Source organism: Lithobates pipiens, unplaced genomic scaffold (assembly GCF_037356315.1).
Source record: "Lithobates pipiens isolate NorthernLeopardFrog02 unplaced genomic scaffold, aLitPip1_a1.2 Scaffold_22, whole genome shotgun sequence".
In the NCBI taxonomy this organism is placed as follows: domain Eukaryota; kingdom Metazoa; phylum Chordata; class Amphibia; order Anura; family Ranidae; genus Lithobates; species Lithobates pipiens.
The window spans coordinates 65,101,912-65,119,303 of NW_027507784.1; the positions used below are offsets into that span (position 1 = coordinate 65,101,912).

The 17,392-nt window shown below is 38.1% G+C and overlaps 1 protein-coding gene across 29 annotated transcripts in view; it reads left to right on the top strand.

The window, feature by feature from the left end:
• The window catches only part of NEB (nebulin), a 300,983-nt gene that overhangs the window by 249,242 nt on the left and 34,349 nt on the right, over nt 1-17,392 (top strand). For 11 of the 29 annotated variants that reach the window (XM_077447687.1, XM_077447688.1, XM_077447689.1 and 8 more), the window contains 8 exons: nt 2,083-2,193; nt 2,649-2,759; nt 4,463-4,573; nt 4,730-4,834; nt 6,162-6,266; nt 8,062-8,166; nt 9,069-9,161; nt 12,184-12,276. In XM_077447687.1, the coding sequence (XP_077303813.1) occupies nt 2,083-2,193; nt 2,649-2,759; nt 4,463-4,573; nt 4,730-4,834; nt 6,162-6,266; nt 8,062-8,166; nt 9,069-9,161; nt 12,184-12,276 (834 nt within the window). The remainder of the gene's footprint in view (nt 1-2,082; nt 2,194-2,648; nt 2,760-4,462; nt 4,574-4,729; nt 4,835-6,161; nt 6,267-8,061; nt 8,167-9,068; nt 9,162-12,183; nt 12,277-17,392) is intronic. The other 18 variants (XM_077447699.1, XM_077447704.1, XM_077447708.1 and 15 more) reach the window with 6 other exon arrangements.

Consider the following 17,392-nt stretch of genomic DNA (forward strand, 5'->3'; position numbering starts at 1 on the left):
CGTCACCTGCCACAAGTTTTGGATTGTCCACTTGCCACGTCAGCTGCCACGTCACTTGCCACATCACCTGCCACGTCACCTGCCACAAGTTGTGGATTGTCCACTTGCCACGTCACTTGCCACATCACCTGCCACGTCACTTGCCACGAGATGTGGATTGTCCACTTGCCACGTCACTTGCCACGTCACCTGCCACGTCACTTGCCACGTCACTTGCCACAAGATGTGGATTGTCCACTTGTCACATCACCTGCCACATCACTTGCCACATCACCTGCCACAAGTTGTGGATTGTCCACTTGCCACGTCACTTGCCACATCACCTGCCACGTCACTTGCCACAAGATGTGGATTGTCCACTTTCCACGTCACCTGCCATGCCATCTGCCACAAGTTGTGGATTGTCCACTTACCACGTCACCAGCCACATCACCTGCCACAAGTTGTGGATTGTCCACTTGCCACACCACTTTCCACGTCACCAGCCACATCACCTGCCACAAGTTGTGGATTGTCCACTTGCCACGTCCCTTGCCACGTCCCCTGCCACGTCACCTGCCACAAGTGGATTGTCCACTTGCCACATCACTTGCCACATCACCTGCCACAAGTTGTGGATTGTCCACTTGCCACGTCACCTGACACAAGTTGTGGATTGTCCACTCGCCACGTCACTTGCCACATCCCCTGCCACAAGTGGATTGTCCACTTGCCACATCACTTGCCCCATCACCTGCCACAAGTTGTGGATTGTCCACTTGCCACGTCACCTGACACAAGTTGTGGATTGTCCACTCGCCACGTCACTTGCCACATCACCTTCCACAAGTGGATTGTCCACTTGCCACGTCACTTGCCACGTCCCCTGCCACAAGTGGATTGTCCACTTGCCACGTCACATGCCAGTCACCTGCCACAAGTTGTTGATTTTCCACTTGCCACGTCACCTGCCAAGTCACTTGCCGCGTCACCTGCCAGGTCACTTGCCACGTCACCTGCCACAAGTTGTCTATTGTCCACTTGCCACGTCACATGCCAGTCACCTGCCACAAGTTGTTGATTTTCCACTTGCCACGTCACCTGCCAAGTCACTTGCCGCGTCACCTGCCAGGTCACTTGCCACGTCACCTGCCACAAGTTGTCTATTGTCCACTTTCCACGTCACTTGCCACTTCACCTGCCACGTCACTTGCCACAAGTTGTGGATTGTCCACTTGCCACATCACTTGCCACCTGCCATGTCACTTGCCACAAGTTGTGGATTGTCCACTTGCCACGTCACTTGCCACAAGTTGTGGATTGTCCACTTGCAATTGCAATTGTTTAAAATATTTTTCTAATGGTTTTTCATCATTTGCAATCATTTTTGAGATTTTTAATGTAAAAAAAAAGGTCACCTTTAAAAACGCATATAAACGCAAACGCGGCTAAACGCGGTAGCGGCGTTTTGCCGCGTTTTACCGCGTTTTGCCGCGTTTTGCCGCGTTTTGCGTCTGAAACGCAGAAATTTTTGTTTCTGAACGCATTTTTTTGCTTCTGGAAAAACGAGATTAAACGCAACTGCATATAAACGGAAAAAAACGAGACTGTGTGCATGGACACATAGGATAACATTGAATGAGTTCAGGTGCAGTTGAAAAAACTGTCCAACTGCATCTGAACGCGCGTTTAACTGCGTCTCGTGTGCATGAGGCTTTACTGTCCCTTTCTCCTCTTTGTTAACAATAAAGTCGTGTGTGCAAAGCAAAATAATGTACACTGGACCATAGCTGGCAATCAGAAATCAGCCATTTAATATAGCCAGATAACTGAAGGAAAATTACTGATGGCACATCTTCTTGGCATTATGCTTGAAAATGAATACACTCTTTCTTTCTCACTTTCATAAAATAAAAACACTCATGCTTATATATATATATATATATATATATATATATATATATATATATATATATATATATATATATATATATATATTCCACATTTACTAAAAGGTTAGATATAACCAACTATACTGAAAGATTAAGAAACATCTTGTTAATGCAATACTATTTGTGATATTTTTCTTCCTGCCTCTATTAGAAAGAATATAAGAAAGACTTGGAAGAATGTATTAAAGGCAGAAACCTTTCTGGTTTGGAGGTTACGCCAGCAATGTTACATGTCAGATATGCTACAAAAATAGCAAGCGAGGTAGCATCTGCTCTACATTTCACCACCACATACAATAAAAATAATAACACTACTACCCTCTAAATCCCCCTATTTTATATTGCTGGTTCTTTGTTTATCATGTGTTACTTTGTTATGTCTCTTCCATGTCTTGTTTTATTTTTGTGTTATTACATAGCAAACCCATTTTCAATTAACTTTCCACTAAATCTTTGCATTTATCTCTTAATTAATGCAACACAATGTTACAATGCACATATTTTTAGCCAGACTTTTTTTTAAATAACCCATGCAACATTGGCAAATTATATGTGTATTGTATCTTATAGCATATTTTTGTTTTCTGTCTTAACTGTGTATTGTGCAGTCTGTGTTTTTTGTTTTTATGTTTTTTTGTATTCAGTGTTCTCTTTATATCTTTCCACGTATTAGTTATTGGCTGTTCATTAACTATGTCTTTATCCCTGGAATTGTAGAAAGAGTACAGGAAGGATCTGGATGACACTATTAAAGGACGGGGCCTGACGGCGCTGGAGGAGACTCCAGAACTAATAAGAGCCAAGAATGCCACACACATATTAAATGAGGTATGGGTATTCCTTATATTCCTCTATGTCAGCACTGGAATTCCAGTAGTGACATTGGATTTATGTACTGCTGAGAGATAGTGGGTTGGAAAAGTGATATTAACTGTTTTTAACCTATGATAAAATACATGTGGAGGCTGCTATTTCTGACCTCTTACTGGAAACTCTAGATACTTGGCATTGATGCTGTTTGGTTTCAATATTTTCTGACACCCTGAGGGAGTTTAGACTCATTTCAGTGATTTAATTAATAAGCTTAAAAAATTATGTTTGTTTACATTGATAATTTGTTTTTAATTAAAAATTAATTAAATTAATTAAAAATGTTTTAATACATTTTAAAATGTTTGTTAACATTTATTTATAAGCGTGTGTATGTGTGTATATGTGTGTGTGTATATATATATATATATATATATATATATATATATATATATATATATTTTTTTTTTTCCTACAGGTAAGCCTATAATAAGGCTTACATGTAGGTACTGAAAATATCTTCTAAACCTGTACAGTTTAGGAGATATTCACCATACACGCTTGCACCAATGTCATCGGCGCATGTGCACTGAAGAAAGGGCACGATCGTGACGTTTTTTTATAGTGCCCGTGCCATGACCGTTGGTTCCCACGTGCATGCAGGGGAGTGACATCACGCGACTCCGGCCAGTAACAGAGCCGGAGTCCACAGCCCCGGAAGGAAGAGGTGACAGCAGTGACATTGCAGGCTTCTTCTGCGGGTAAGTGGCACATAATGTGCTAGTATGCGATGCATACTAGCCCATTATGCTTTTATTTTGCAGGAAACAAAGAGGAAGTAAAACCCATCAGGGTTTACTTTCTCTTTAACTATAGTGTGTGTGTTTTTGTTTTAAATGACAAGGCTAAATACCTTACAATACAAGATCCCCCTCTGCTCTCCTTCCCCAATCTAAACAGAGCAATGGGAGGGGCTGAGATTCACCTCTGATGTCAGCCAGCCAGCAGAAGGAGGTCACATGGCCACACAGTGGCTGTGTGAGAAAAAGTATTTAGCCTTGTCATTTAAAAAAACAATACAAGTATTTTTGGTGCATATTGCAACGGGAAGGGCAGGGGGGAGGTCAGCTCTCATGCTGACAGGCAGAGATGGAGGCGGAGACTCAGAGCAGAGAGCGGGATGAAGGAGGCACATAAACTGACCATGGTATTGTGGCTCAGCAGCCATGATTACCCTAGTCAGCATACACAGGGGAACACAGAAACAGCCAGGATTAACCAGGTATTTTACAACATAGAAAGGTTTAAATTACATGGCACAAGCACTGTGCTATAGATCATGCCTTAAAGGACCAGGATCTTTTTGGAGTTATAACCACTTTAACAATTTGTGTATTTAGCTAGTTGTCTGGAGTTCAGTGTTTAAGTAATAAGTACAAGTTATACCAAATAACATAACTCAACCAAATAAATGTCTATGTGTGATAACGTTTTAAAATGCAAACTGCTATGGAAGCTACAGAATAATAACTAGGATTTGTTTACTTAATTTTGAACAGTGTAAAACATTGTGCTATTGGTAAATGAGCAATTGCTGAGTAATTTATATAGTGGTAATATAATATGAATAATATCTCCTTAAAATGTTTGCTACCAATGTTGTACAGTAAATAGAGGACAATTTATCAATTGCATAATGTACGTGCTGGCTTTTCATACAGAAAGAATATAAGAAAACACTGGAACTGGAAATTAAAGGAAAAGGACTATCAATGGGCTTGGATACTCCAGACTTCCAGAGAGCAAAGAATGCTACTGATATTGCCAGCCAGGTAAGTGCTGTGGTCTGTAGCAAATTATTTACCAGTTTTTGCTTTCTGAAGTTCACCCTTCAAAGGTATGAATGGTATGAATACACATTGCCATGCTTTTTTTGTTTAGCATTTTCTACCTTTTTTAGGCTTTAAACTGTATTACTTTTCCAACAGATAAAATACAAACATTCTGCAGAAATGGAAAAGGGAAGCTACACATCTGTTGTAGATACACCAGATATTATCCATGCTCAGCAAGTCAGAAATCTTTCAAGCCAGGTGGGTATAAATTCTATCATTAATCCACTCCATGAGAACAACAAAGCTATAGTTATTTTTGCTTCACTCTTATTCTAACTATGAAATGTATTTATATAGTAAGAATTTGTTTAAGTATTAATCACTTTGAAAATAAATATAGGGATCCAAGTAATATATAAAGTGGCAATCACGTTAATAGGACATGCCTAAGCCCTATAAGATTTGATATCAGCGGAAGTGTAGTGTATCGATGAGGATCTTGCCCTAAAATGCAAGTAGGCAGAGCTCCAATAAACATTATGGCAGACTTATCTTTGGGTTTTCTTTCCCCCATGGTGAACAAGTCCACAATTCCCGTTGCCACTTGGTGTGTTGCCATTGCTATCTTCTCTGCCACCATCTTTCCTCTTTGGCCATTGGGTGTCCACTGATGGTGCAACTGCTGTGCATGTATCATCATGCTGACGTTACATTCTCCTGCCACTTGGCTCCATCTTGCAGAGAAATGGAAAGAGGGTTTTTTTTGGGCAGAAGGGACATGCAAAGTCTATTTATATTTGTCCTAAAATACACGTTTTAACTTCTGAGAAACAAGTATTTTAGTGTTTCACAGAAAGTTTTCTACTTACAACCTACAATAAAAGGAAATATTATTTTGCCTATTAAAGGGAAACCACTATTTTAGTTTAAGATGAAGTTTGAGTTTTGAAATTGATGTTTTATATATTGGTTGATATAAAATACATGTTTGTATCCCTGATAATTATTTACAAACAAAACTATACATCCCTGTTTACAATTACTTGTCCTGTCTCAAAGCAGGTACCACGAGGGGCCTGCTAATTCCTTCATTAACCCTTCCCACATTCCATTTTTTACTTTCTTTTAGATACATAATTTTGTTGGAGATGTTTTTAGTCCTGTCACATGATGTCCCCTGATACTCCCTGTGGGGACTGTGGCAAGTCCTAAGTAATGTGAAGAATGCTGCTATGTTATGATTGCATGTCATTGTTCTATGCATCATCTTTTTTTTAAGCTGAGGCAGCTTGAGGATGTGCCTCCAAGAGAGGTGTCCCTGTTGCCTTTGGCTCATAGGAAGTGGTTTGAATTATGCTAGTTGTCATTTAACCTGAAAAAGACCAGACCTGAGGTGGATGCAGAGGGCAGAATGTTCACATGGGGAGGGAGATTACTGCTTTGGAAACTTTAACTACATATAGTTAAAGTATTTAAATAAAACTATTTTGCTGATTTGCTTATCATAACTTTTCAGTTTCAACTTTTATGATTTTTTTTGCTGTTTTTATTACTATTATTTATACTCACATTTTATGTTGTACAGAAAAAATACAAAGAAGAGGCAGAGAGAACCATGTCTTATTACGTACCTGTAGTAGACACACCCGAAATGCTGAGAGTTCGCGAGAACCAGAAGAACTTTAGCACTGTAAGTCATATATCTCTCCCACGACTGAATTTTGTTTGTTGAAAAAAAAATGGAAAACCAAATAGAGCACTCAGCTCTGAATTTTGCACTATAGTCCAAATTTAAACTGGTAAAACTGTTGACTAAAGCTATGTCTACATCTAGGCAACTATCCTGAGCACATGTTCTGAGCTAAAGATGGATAGACCCTTCTGCATGTGTATTGATTACAGAGGACGCTGGTGGATGAACACATTGTCAGGCTTGCTGGGCATAGAACTGCCATTAGTCTTGACTTGACGTCTCTTCTACTATTTAGGAGTTTGTTGAGGCAGATGGTGAATTTGCTGAATATTGATGACCAAAGCACATTCATCGTTTTAGCTTTGTGGTGTGCATAAAAATGTCTATTGTACAGCACTTTTTTCTATTCCTATCATACATTTCCTAAAGTGATTTGCAAATTAGCATAATTGTTTGCTGTTTATAACAAGATACTGCAGTTCTTTATGCAATGAAATTGTGATATCTGTGACCCTGGCTAAAATATTATGGAATATTTTTGCCTTAAGGCAATACAAATCTAAGTATACATTAGTATAAAAAAAAGAAAAATACATATTTCTAAAATTATTATTTGCAATTGTGTTGTGAGACTAGCTCCAGCCACAGCTTATATTCCAGCTTGGCATAATTGATAGTAAACGGAATGATAGTCTAATTAGAATGTTAAAAAATGAAAAACTACTGCAAGGAAAGCCCACTGTTGGAGGCTCTAGGAGATATAAGAAATAGCTGATGATTCTGTCTGTGTCCATCCAAAACTGCAGTCAGTGTTTTTTTATGTTATGGCATTATTAATTTCTTTTATTTTAAAAGGGTATTTAAAATTCCTGCATGGATAATGCTTATAGGGGTCAGTTTGCATTTGTAGATAGTTTCATCCAATGTTTCTTGGGGGGCAAGTTGTTTTTTGTTTTTTTTAGGTGGAGCGACTTGATTAAATAATGTCTACCCATTTTCTTACTGTTCTGGCATTAACAAATAACATTGCCGCAAATTTATTGTTAAGGCACTTCTTCATGCAGCCACCAGCTCCTTTTAGTTAAAATTAATTGGGAAATGCTGCCTACTAACCGTAGTAGCAGCATTTCCTGTTGGGCAGATGGGTCCCCTGAAACAACTGTGTGATGATTGATCGGTTCCACCAATGCTCTGCATAGTTCTGCAGGGTGTGCTATTGTCAGTTAGGATTCCCTGCAGACTCCACATCCCTTTGTCTCTGAAAGTTGAGGATCAGGGCACAGGGAAATGAAACCACTCAAACTTCAGCGAGGAAAGTAAAAGAAGGGAGGTAAGTAAAAGAAAAAACTACAATGGCAAACTGCAGAGAGGTGAAGAGATAAGGTTTAATCAACCTGTTTAAGTCCAAATTTTGGTCAATGTTCCAGTCATTGGAAGGCCATAATCATAACAGGTAAGCTACTAGTCCTGAGATCTGTTTGCTAATTGTCAGCTATCATTGGAAAAAGTGTGCAAATGTTGATTTCCTGTCTCTACAACTGACTGCAAATGGTTGTGCTAAGTGAAACGTGATACATCTATGTCAATTCAAATGTACCGTTGTCTCTTCCATTTAAAAAGTATTCTACTAAAATGGGAATACTTTATTATGATTTTCGTTAAGTCTGTAATCTTCAGTGTTCTGATTTTGATCTTCCTCCAGTAGCCAAATATTGACAGCCCTACACTTCTCATAATCTAGAACTATGTTTTTTCCAAATGAATCTTAACAATTTCTACTCTTTTCTTATAGCTACAGTACCAGGGTGACCTTAAACAAAGTAAAGGAAAAGTCACAGTGGTTAAAGACACGCCAGAAATTCTGCGTGTTAAAGAAAATCAAAAGAATTTCAGCTCGGTACTTTTTTTAAGATTCTTTCAGTTCTAACACAAATAATACCATAATAAAGAAAAAAAGGTATTCTAACCTAGACCTGGGCACAAGCTAATATTAACGGCCACTGATATCATAAGCTACTGCTTTCTCTGCCTGCAGTATATAAACACCTTACCAACCCATCACGATAGGCAATGTTATAGTGATAGGACACATTTTAGGGTCTGATCAAAATTGTCTTAAGTCCTATATGTGTGTTTTTATGTTGGGTCTGTTAGTATTGTATCTTTTTTTTGTATTTTAAAATGGAACAGTTTTGGATAGTGTAGGATAATTATATTCTTTATCAGGTCATTATTGTTATTTATGCTCAAGAAGATTTTACCTCATGTTTGTCCCAAAGATCCAAAAGACATTGATGTTGACTGCCTTCCATCTCTGGAGTGCATTCTCCATCAATTTCACAGGAGATTTATTTTGGTCTGGAGACATCAGCAATAAAATCCTGACAGAGGACATATGCCTTTTCTGAGCTAAGTTATAAAAAAAGGTCTGTATGGAGTCCCATTTTTGTTTAAATTGTATTGTCCTTGCATGTTTTACCACTGTGTTTGTATATGTCAAGCCTTCAATTTTCACAGGTACAATATATATAAATGTTGACCACTGCTCTTTATCTTAAATTAGTTATAAAATATAAAAGTAGACTGAGCCAAGGCCAACAACTTGCAGGGTAACTAAAATAACATCAGCCACGTGGGACCTGCAAATAAAATGGTCATTGCTTCAAGTTTTTTTGAATACTGAACCTATTAAAAGTTGAATTTGCTAATGTTATTTTTTTCACCAGTCTCAAGCCTTAAACCAACAACAAAACCAAAAATGTTGTTTATTAACCTGTTACCTTGATTCTAACTTACAAGATACTGTACAAAGATGAAGTTGGAACAGGAACATCTATTGGGCACACCCCAGAGATGGAGAGAATTAAAAGAACACAGGATGCCATTAGCACGGTACAAATAATAATAAAAAATAAAAAAATAAAAATATAACAGTAATAATTTTAATATAGGAATGATTCAAGCTTACTAGTTGCCCCTTCTAATAATTTACGATCTAACAACTGCCATACTAAAATAGAAAAGTTGTCTACTTTATAACTACCATTATATTAACTTCCTCTAAACAAGACTGACAAGTAAAAATATGGTTACAACATTCTAAATTTATAAATATTATTTATATTGATTAATATATTCAAATAGTATATTACTACTTAACACAAACAATGCTAACAATATTTATCTTGAATTGATATTCAGCTTCATTATACATTTTATTCATATGATTATATATGCGTAACAATTAAAAGTAAATAAAATTGTGGCCAGACTAAAGATATTCACATATTTGCATATTTTAGAAATCAGCAAATAAATATTAAAACAAGCCCTCAATCACCTCTGTGACTGCAGCAATTATGAAATAATTTCAAAGTTTCCAGCGAAAGCTTTTTATTTTTACTTCTACTTTCTCTGGGCAACTTGGCTTATCCTTGCAGGGAGTGAGCCTTCTAATCTCTAATGTAAATACAGGGCAAATGGGACGAGGAAAAAAGAAAAATTCAATGCTCCTATTGTGACTTTTGAGGATGAATTGTTCCATAGTGGGTGTAATTATAAAGGTCAGTGAGGGCTTATTTTAAAGCTTAATCATTGCTCGTTAAGAATATGTAAATGCTTGAATACACATAGCCTGACCACAGTTCTACTGTAAACCAATAAAGAGTTAAAAAAAAGGCACCAAGAGGTGACTACACATTCCTGGTTTTATCTCCTCGAGCACTCTAGGAGCTCCCAAACCAGGGACCATCCTAGGTCAAATTTGGAACTAAAAGCCATTTGCATGTTGAGTGCCTGAGCTTTGGGTCACTAAAGCAGTGCAAATAAAAAAAGGCCGACATTTGCCCTGTGTGTATGTCGGTCCGTTCCAACAGAAGCCAGACATTTAGCCAATGGCGGAGAGTGCTGATCAGAGTGTTCTGGCGGGGGGCCGTCCCCCTGTCAGAACACAACAGCTCAGTGGGGGAGATCGCTGTACTTACTTTGCATAGTGAGTACAGTGGCCCCCGACCAGAGCTGACCTATAGTGTGTACCAGACTTAAGGAAAATAAATCAGGTATGTTCAGGCACCTCTATAAATCTATTCTTGACTCCTTATGTTATTTTCAACTTCTAAAGACCACAAACCTATTGTAATTTAATCTGTTGCAATGCATCAGGCGGTAATTACTATAAACCTGATGTATCAATGAGTACATACGTTACAATTTTCCTCAGCAACCAGATTTAAACTTGTTTTGAAAGTCTAAATCTAATGAATGGCTATAGGGAGATAACTCCAGGTTTTAGAGAGAACTTTCTGAGACATCAAGCACATTCAGAGCTGAAGCAGAACTGATTCACTAGCAATTTACTACAAAGTGGTTAAAAAACACTGAAAAGGTAGTGTATTAGTTCAGTAAATAATTGTGTCATTGTTGATAGCCTAGCCTGTAGACTTACTAGGTCTTCTGCCTACTCAATGATGGGTATAGTTTTCAGCAAATTAATAAGCCATACAGTGATAAAACTTGCTACTTATAAGTTCACATGCTGCGTTATCACTGATGTCACTGATTCTAAGACTCCAAGCACATGCGGCTTAAACAAACACCAGTACCTTTTGCAGAAAAAACAAACACTCATATAGAGCATTTTTGTACACAGTTTAGACGAGTTTAGCGTTTTTCTGCCAGAAATGCAAACCAGAAGGTTTTTTTTCCCCTGCCTTCACGTTGAGCTTAAAATATGTCTGTAATTGTCCTAATGTGCATGGACACATAGGATAACATTGAGCTGTTTCTACAGGCAGAACACATAACTCCTGTAGAAGCAGTGATTTTTAAGCCAGTGTACATGGAGCCTTAGACATACATTGCACTTTTATTGACATCCCTAGTCCGTAGTGAATGGACAGACAGTAGTTTTAATAATTTTTTTAGTGTAGTAATAATAAATCAAGGCAAAAGGTAATCACATCCCAGATACATACAGTCAAATGGCAACCATAAGGAAAAACGCTATTTGAGCCAGTCTTTTGCAAACAGATAAACAGACAAAAATCAATAAGAAGAACCATTTATTGATTTATTGTTGCCATAATATGATTTTTTTTCATTAAAAAAACAATAAAAATTCTCCTTTGCGTAGATGGTAGACAATCAGCTTGCTCACCACTATAATGGTACCTTATGGCAGCGGCCAATGGACTTGTTGATAGATTTGCTGCAGGGATGGAATCTTCATGCATCCCCTATGAAATCCACACAAATGGGAAAGGGGAGGGAAAACCCAACTTTTGTGTGGACCGGAAGACAATGTACAGCCTCAACCGAGTCCCTGAGCTGCCGCTCACCGCTGGGTACCATCAGACTCGGTTGAGGCTCTACATCATTGTCTCCCGGTCCACACTGGCCACCACCATAAGGTACCATTATAGTGGTGAGCAAGCTGATTGTCTACCATCTACGCCTAAGTAAAATTTCAATTTTTTAAAAATAAAAAAATCACCTTATGGCAACAATAAATCGATAAATGGTTCTTCTTATTGATTTTTTCCTGTTTATCTGTCTGCACAAGACTGGATTGAATAGCGCTTTTCCTTATGATTGCCATTTGACTGTATGCACTTTTATCACATCTCTCCTGGTGTGTTCATCCATATAGCTGCTTAATGGGCACAAGTAGGACATAAAAAAATTACTCCCATTGTTACAAAATTTCCCAGTTTTCTGGCGCCAGACTTTTTTTGTTGTTTTCACATCCTAGATACACACAACCCATCACCTTACTGAATACCATTCTGATGTCTTCATGTAATGCATACATAGTCCATCACACACTCCTGTGTATAAACATACATGCAGCCATGTATGGAACTGTCTTATGTGCTAAATGTGCATTTTTGTTTCTCCATTGTGTGTAATTTCATAGATAAAATACAAGGAAAGTGTGGGACAAGGTACTTCAATTTCTGACCTTCCGGAAGTGAAACGCATAAAGGAGATGCAGAAGAACATCAGCTCGGTAGTGGCTGATCATGTTTATACTTTAGTCATGGTTTGCTGGTGCCCCTTATGCTTCCCCTGTACTAAAGAGCCCTTCATATCCGCAGTTCCTTTCTAATGTCAGCACTATTCTAATGTCTCACTGTCTTTAAGCCATAGTCGATGTGTTAGTTTGCATTCCTTATGTAAATGAACAGAAATTATATTAACAGTTAAATACATAACTAACTAACTGAAGGAATTTCCAGCTTGATTTTCCTCTCCCCCTTTCCTCTTTATCATTGTCCTTTCCTTGTAACTGAAGGTTGTCCTAACTGTATTAATCTGACTTTATTCATTGGCTAGTATTGTCAGGAACATACTGTGTATATAAGATGTATTTAATGTACTTTTCTGTAATTATTGGTCACCAATATATATTACTATACTACTACTAGTATATAATACTAGTTGATGAATTGTTAAGAACAACCTAATTTAGAAATATGTTATCTTGCTGTAGGGAACATTTTTTTTTACAATTATATAGCCATGCTGGCACCATGGTGACATTAACAATTAATTTATAAAAACATGTATTGGTAGCCTCCCTAAGCAGTTCCTTTACATTGGGAGAACCTCCAAGTTGCTTGTTTGAAAAAAAAAGAAGTTAGGAAATAGCCAGAAAATCAGTTGATCCTTACATTTGACTTCATGGAGAAATCTTCAGGGACTGCATTTCAGCAAGGGGCAACCTATATATATGTATATAACCAAATCAAAAGCAGATCTGCATTTAAATTAGCTTTTAACAAATGTATTTTAATGATATCCTCATGCTGCATCTTACACTCTAAGGCACAGTAGGAGTTTATTTGGTATGAACATATTACTGATCATGTATGGTGTTACACCTGCTAGAAAAGAGTTGAGGCTGTAAATAGGGATAAGCAATATTGAGAGCTTTATTATCACAAAACATTTTGTGAAATTCATGGGATTTGTGCATAATTTCAACATTTTGGTGAATTGAATTTAGGTAATGGGAATGTATGACATGAAAGTGGTTGTATACAGAGATATTTTCCTTTTTAAGGCTAAGGTACACCATCAGTACAGGATTACAGAGGAAACACTTTAAAATCAATATCATAAATATTTAAAATATTTAGTAGATCTGGGGATGTTTTATTCTTCTCAGCTCAGCTCAGCTTGGCCTGGGTCAGGGGCTGGTTTAAGCTGCAACACTTTAAATGTCCTGGTGACATTGCTTTAGCTTTCCAGGCCCTCATGCCATGCAGAATGGAGCTGTCAGTTAAGTATCTGATGCCCTTAATGTGTTTCTGCCTGTGTTGTGGGCAGCTAGGAGCATTATATCATACATTAAACTGTGAGTAGACATGGAGGGTCAGTCACTAAGAAGAAGGTGCTGCACCAGTTCATATATTAATTGGTGCTCTGGAAAAGTCATTAATTGAACGTACGAACCGATGCATATTGAATCGCAAATAGAGATAATAAATACCCGCTTATGTAAACTGCAACTGGCGCTAGGGTAACTGCGGTTTTCTCATTGATAATAACGCACGCCCAATACAATTGGTTGATTGCATCTCATTGGATGTGTCTTGTTAGGCAATTAGTAGGTGTTCTCAGTTAATTAACCCTTTTGATGCTAATCTCATTCCTATCACTTCTAATATATCTTTGAAATGTGTTTTCTTCTTTTTTTACCCAAATCTTTCAATACATTACAAAGAACAGAGAAGTGTTTCTAAACCCAATATTTTTATATTTTCAGATCTTGATCTTTAAAGGTGACCATACACTGCAATCAGTTAGATCTTAAATTGCATTTAGTGCAAGAGCCTGTTTGATTTCCTATAATTTTAATTAATTGTTCAAGTGCGTCTTCCTATTACCTATTCAGCTTAAATATCGAGTGGTACAGAGATTAGCCAATCAGATTGCATAGTGCATGACCATCTTAAGTGCCAAATTTGGAATGTAGATGTGCCATGATCCACTTATATTTTCCAAACAATGTTTCTTGGGCATTATACAAGGCACATGAAAAAACACCTTTTTTCAAGACATGCTAGAGTGATCAGGAATCTTCAAACTACGGCTCTCCAGCTGTTGCAGAACTACACATCCCATGAGGCATTGTAAAACTCTGGCATTCACAGACATGACTAGGCATGATTGGAATTGTAGTTCCTTAACAACTGGAGGACTGTAGCTTGAAGACCCCTGTGCTAGACCATTATTATGCCTCCAGAATTGGGAGTGTGGCATCTATCCAACTTCTCTATGCTGGTGGACACAAGCACCTACATCTATAGATATATCTATATAGATATATAGATATATCTATATATACACACACACTGAAGCAGGAATCAATATACATGGGCCCGGAAGTGAATCTGTACACAGGAAGTAGGTGTGTGCTTTGAGGCCAAATCATTTAGACATACACACATGACCCACACAAATACACCCCATGTAAAAATAAATAAAAAATTATCTTAATTTGCAAATAAGGATCATCTCTTTCTCAGAGAACAGTAAGTGGAGCATGGTGGTGGGAAGAAATTCACAGCAGGAAAAGCAGCTTCCTGGAGGGGAGTGATGTCATCCCACCACCTATGGAACCAGATATGCGCCACGGGTACATACCTCCACGCACACAACAGTTGCGCATCTCACATACACAGCGACTGCACATCTAGCTGCAGGAACCCAATTTTTATGGAAATTAATAGTAAAGCAGATGCAGATTTCCAGAACTGGACTAACAAATGTTTCCAGTGAAAGACAACTGGTGTTTTATATTAAACAAGGTCTAAATGGACCATTGACATGCATAACAGTTGAACTTAAGAATGTGTCTTTGCAAAGTTAAACTAAATTAAATCCTTTCTTAGTTTTGCTTGGGGATAGAGTGCAGAGGAATTAGAAGTCCTGTCAGTTTTTGGAGATGTCTGCACCCCTGATAGGGTGAAGACACCTCACAAATTTTGCCAGTTTCTCCTTCAAATGCATTCACTTCCTGTCAAATAGCCAAACAAGAAGTGAGGGTAAAACCCTACCAATGCCTTTCTTTGGAGACACACAGGTCAGTCTAAATAGTTTCCCCATTAGGTAAATTGCCCTCTAACATCTTGCTGTGTACACCCCAAATTATTAGGTATCTTGGACTTTGGGGTTTATTTACTAAAGGCAAATCCAGTTTGCATTACAAGTGCGCTTGGAAGTGCAGTTGCTGGAGATCCGAGGGGGACATGCATGGAAAATAAAGACAGCATCTTTGCTTCTACATGATTGGAGGATAAAATCACCAGTGCTGCCCCCTAGATTTACAGTGAGTACACTTGTATTGCATAGTGTATTTGCCTTTAATAAAACACAAAATACCTAATATTTTGGGGTGTACACAACAAAGTGCTGGAGTGCAATTTGCCTAATGGGGATACATAGTTAGATTGACCTGTGTGTCCACAAGGAAAGACATTGATAGGGTGTTACCCTCACTTCCTGTTTGGCTATGTGACAGGAAGCGAAGCCAATTTTCAGAAAAGGGACACAAAGCCCAACCTAAAAAACACAAGCAGGGGTTCTACAACTCACTTTGTTTCCCTCAAATGGCTACAATTAGAATAGGATTGTTTTGAGCTATATTTTAGCTCAGTGCTCTAAATCAGTGGTTCTCAACCCTGTCCTCAAGTACCTCCAACAGGCCATGTTTGCAGGTTTTCCTTCATCTTGCACAGGTGCTGTAAATCATAGTCAATGGCTTGGTATTTTGGACAGTTATTTTAGCTAAGATAAATTCCCAAAACATGTCCTGTCGGGGGTACTTGAGGACTGAAGCTGAGAACTACTGTGCTAAAATGGAAAATTGAATGCTTACCTCTCTGTAACTTTCCTGGTGTCTATCCATGGCAGCTTACGCACAATCCATGCGTATGCTGCTATGAGGGCACCAGGAAAGTAGCTTTTAGACAAATCACACCATTTTTGTTTTGCAATGCCAATCACCCTAGTTAAGCTGCAGCTGGGAAATCTGTTGCATGAAAATTGTTTCGGGGGAGTGGAGGTGTAAAATGCATTACTTGGATTGAGCATGCATCTGCAAAACAAATTAACAAAACACATAAAACATAAAAATTAGCTACAAATTTTATTGGTCAACAAAACAAGACTTGGAAAAGAGCAGGGAAAGCAAAAAACACATGTATGTTAATTTGAGACACTTAGCCCTTGTACACATGGTCGCACATTCCGACAACAAAATCCGTCAGATTTTGTCCGAAACTTGTGTTGCATACACACGGACGGACAAAGTTGTCGGAAAATCCAATAGTTCAGAACGTGGTGACGTTATTTCATTACGACGGGACTACGTTCAGGCTAGTAGCCAATAGCTTTGGTCTAGGAATTTGATCTGAGCATGCGTGGCACTTTGTCTAATAGGAATTCTCTACAAACGATCGGACAAAGTCCCATCGGACCATGTTGTCGGAAAATCTTATAGCCCAGCTCTAAAACTTTGTCGGTCGATATTCTGACGGAAACAGTCCAATGGAGCCCACACACGGTCCGATTATCCGACAACATGGTCCGATCGGACATTTTCCGTCGGAATGTCCGACCGTGTGTACAAGGGCTAACAGAATATGGTTTTGAGGTCTGACCATTTTGCAGGGGAAATGAACAGGAGTTAAAAGGACTGTGCCCACAAACGGACAGTCTCTTAAGGATATAAACATTTATTAGTCACAACATCTTGAGGAAGACTTTGCAAAAGAATGCAGCACAGACAATTAAATCAAAGTGAAACTAACAACCTACAAAGGACACACATTGACAACATCAAAGATATTTCAGGGAAAAATATCCCCCCAAAATAAAAAATAATCAAAAGTAAAGTAAAAAAAATACCATATATACCTATAACACGTCTGTTTTGCAAAGACATAAACTCTATAAGCACAAATATACTCTCTTGACACACACACACACACACCCGTTTAGGAGGAGCAAGAGTCTTTTCACATAATTTTAACAAGGTGCATGTCACATGTTGGCAACGTAACATGCTGACATGACCTGTATGCAAATTTTAAAAAAATACATACTGTAAAGGTGAA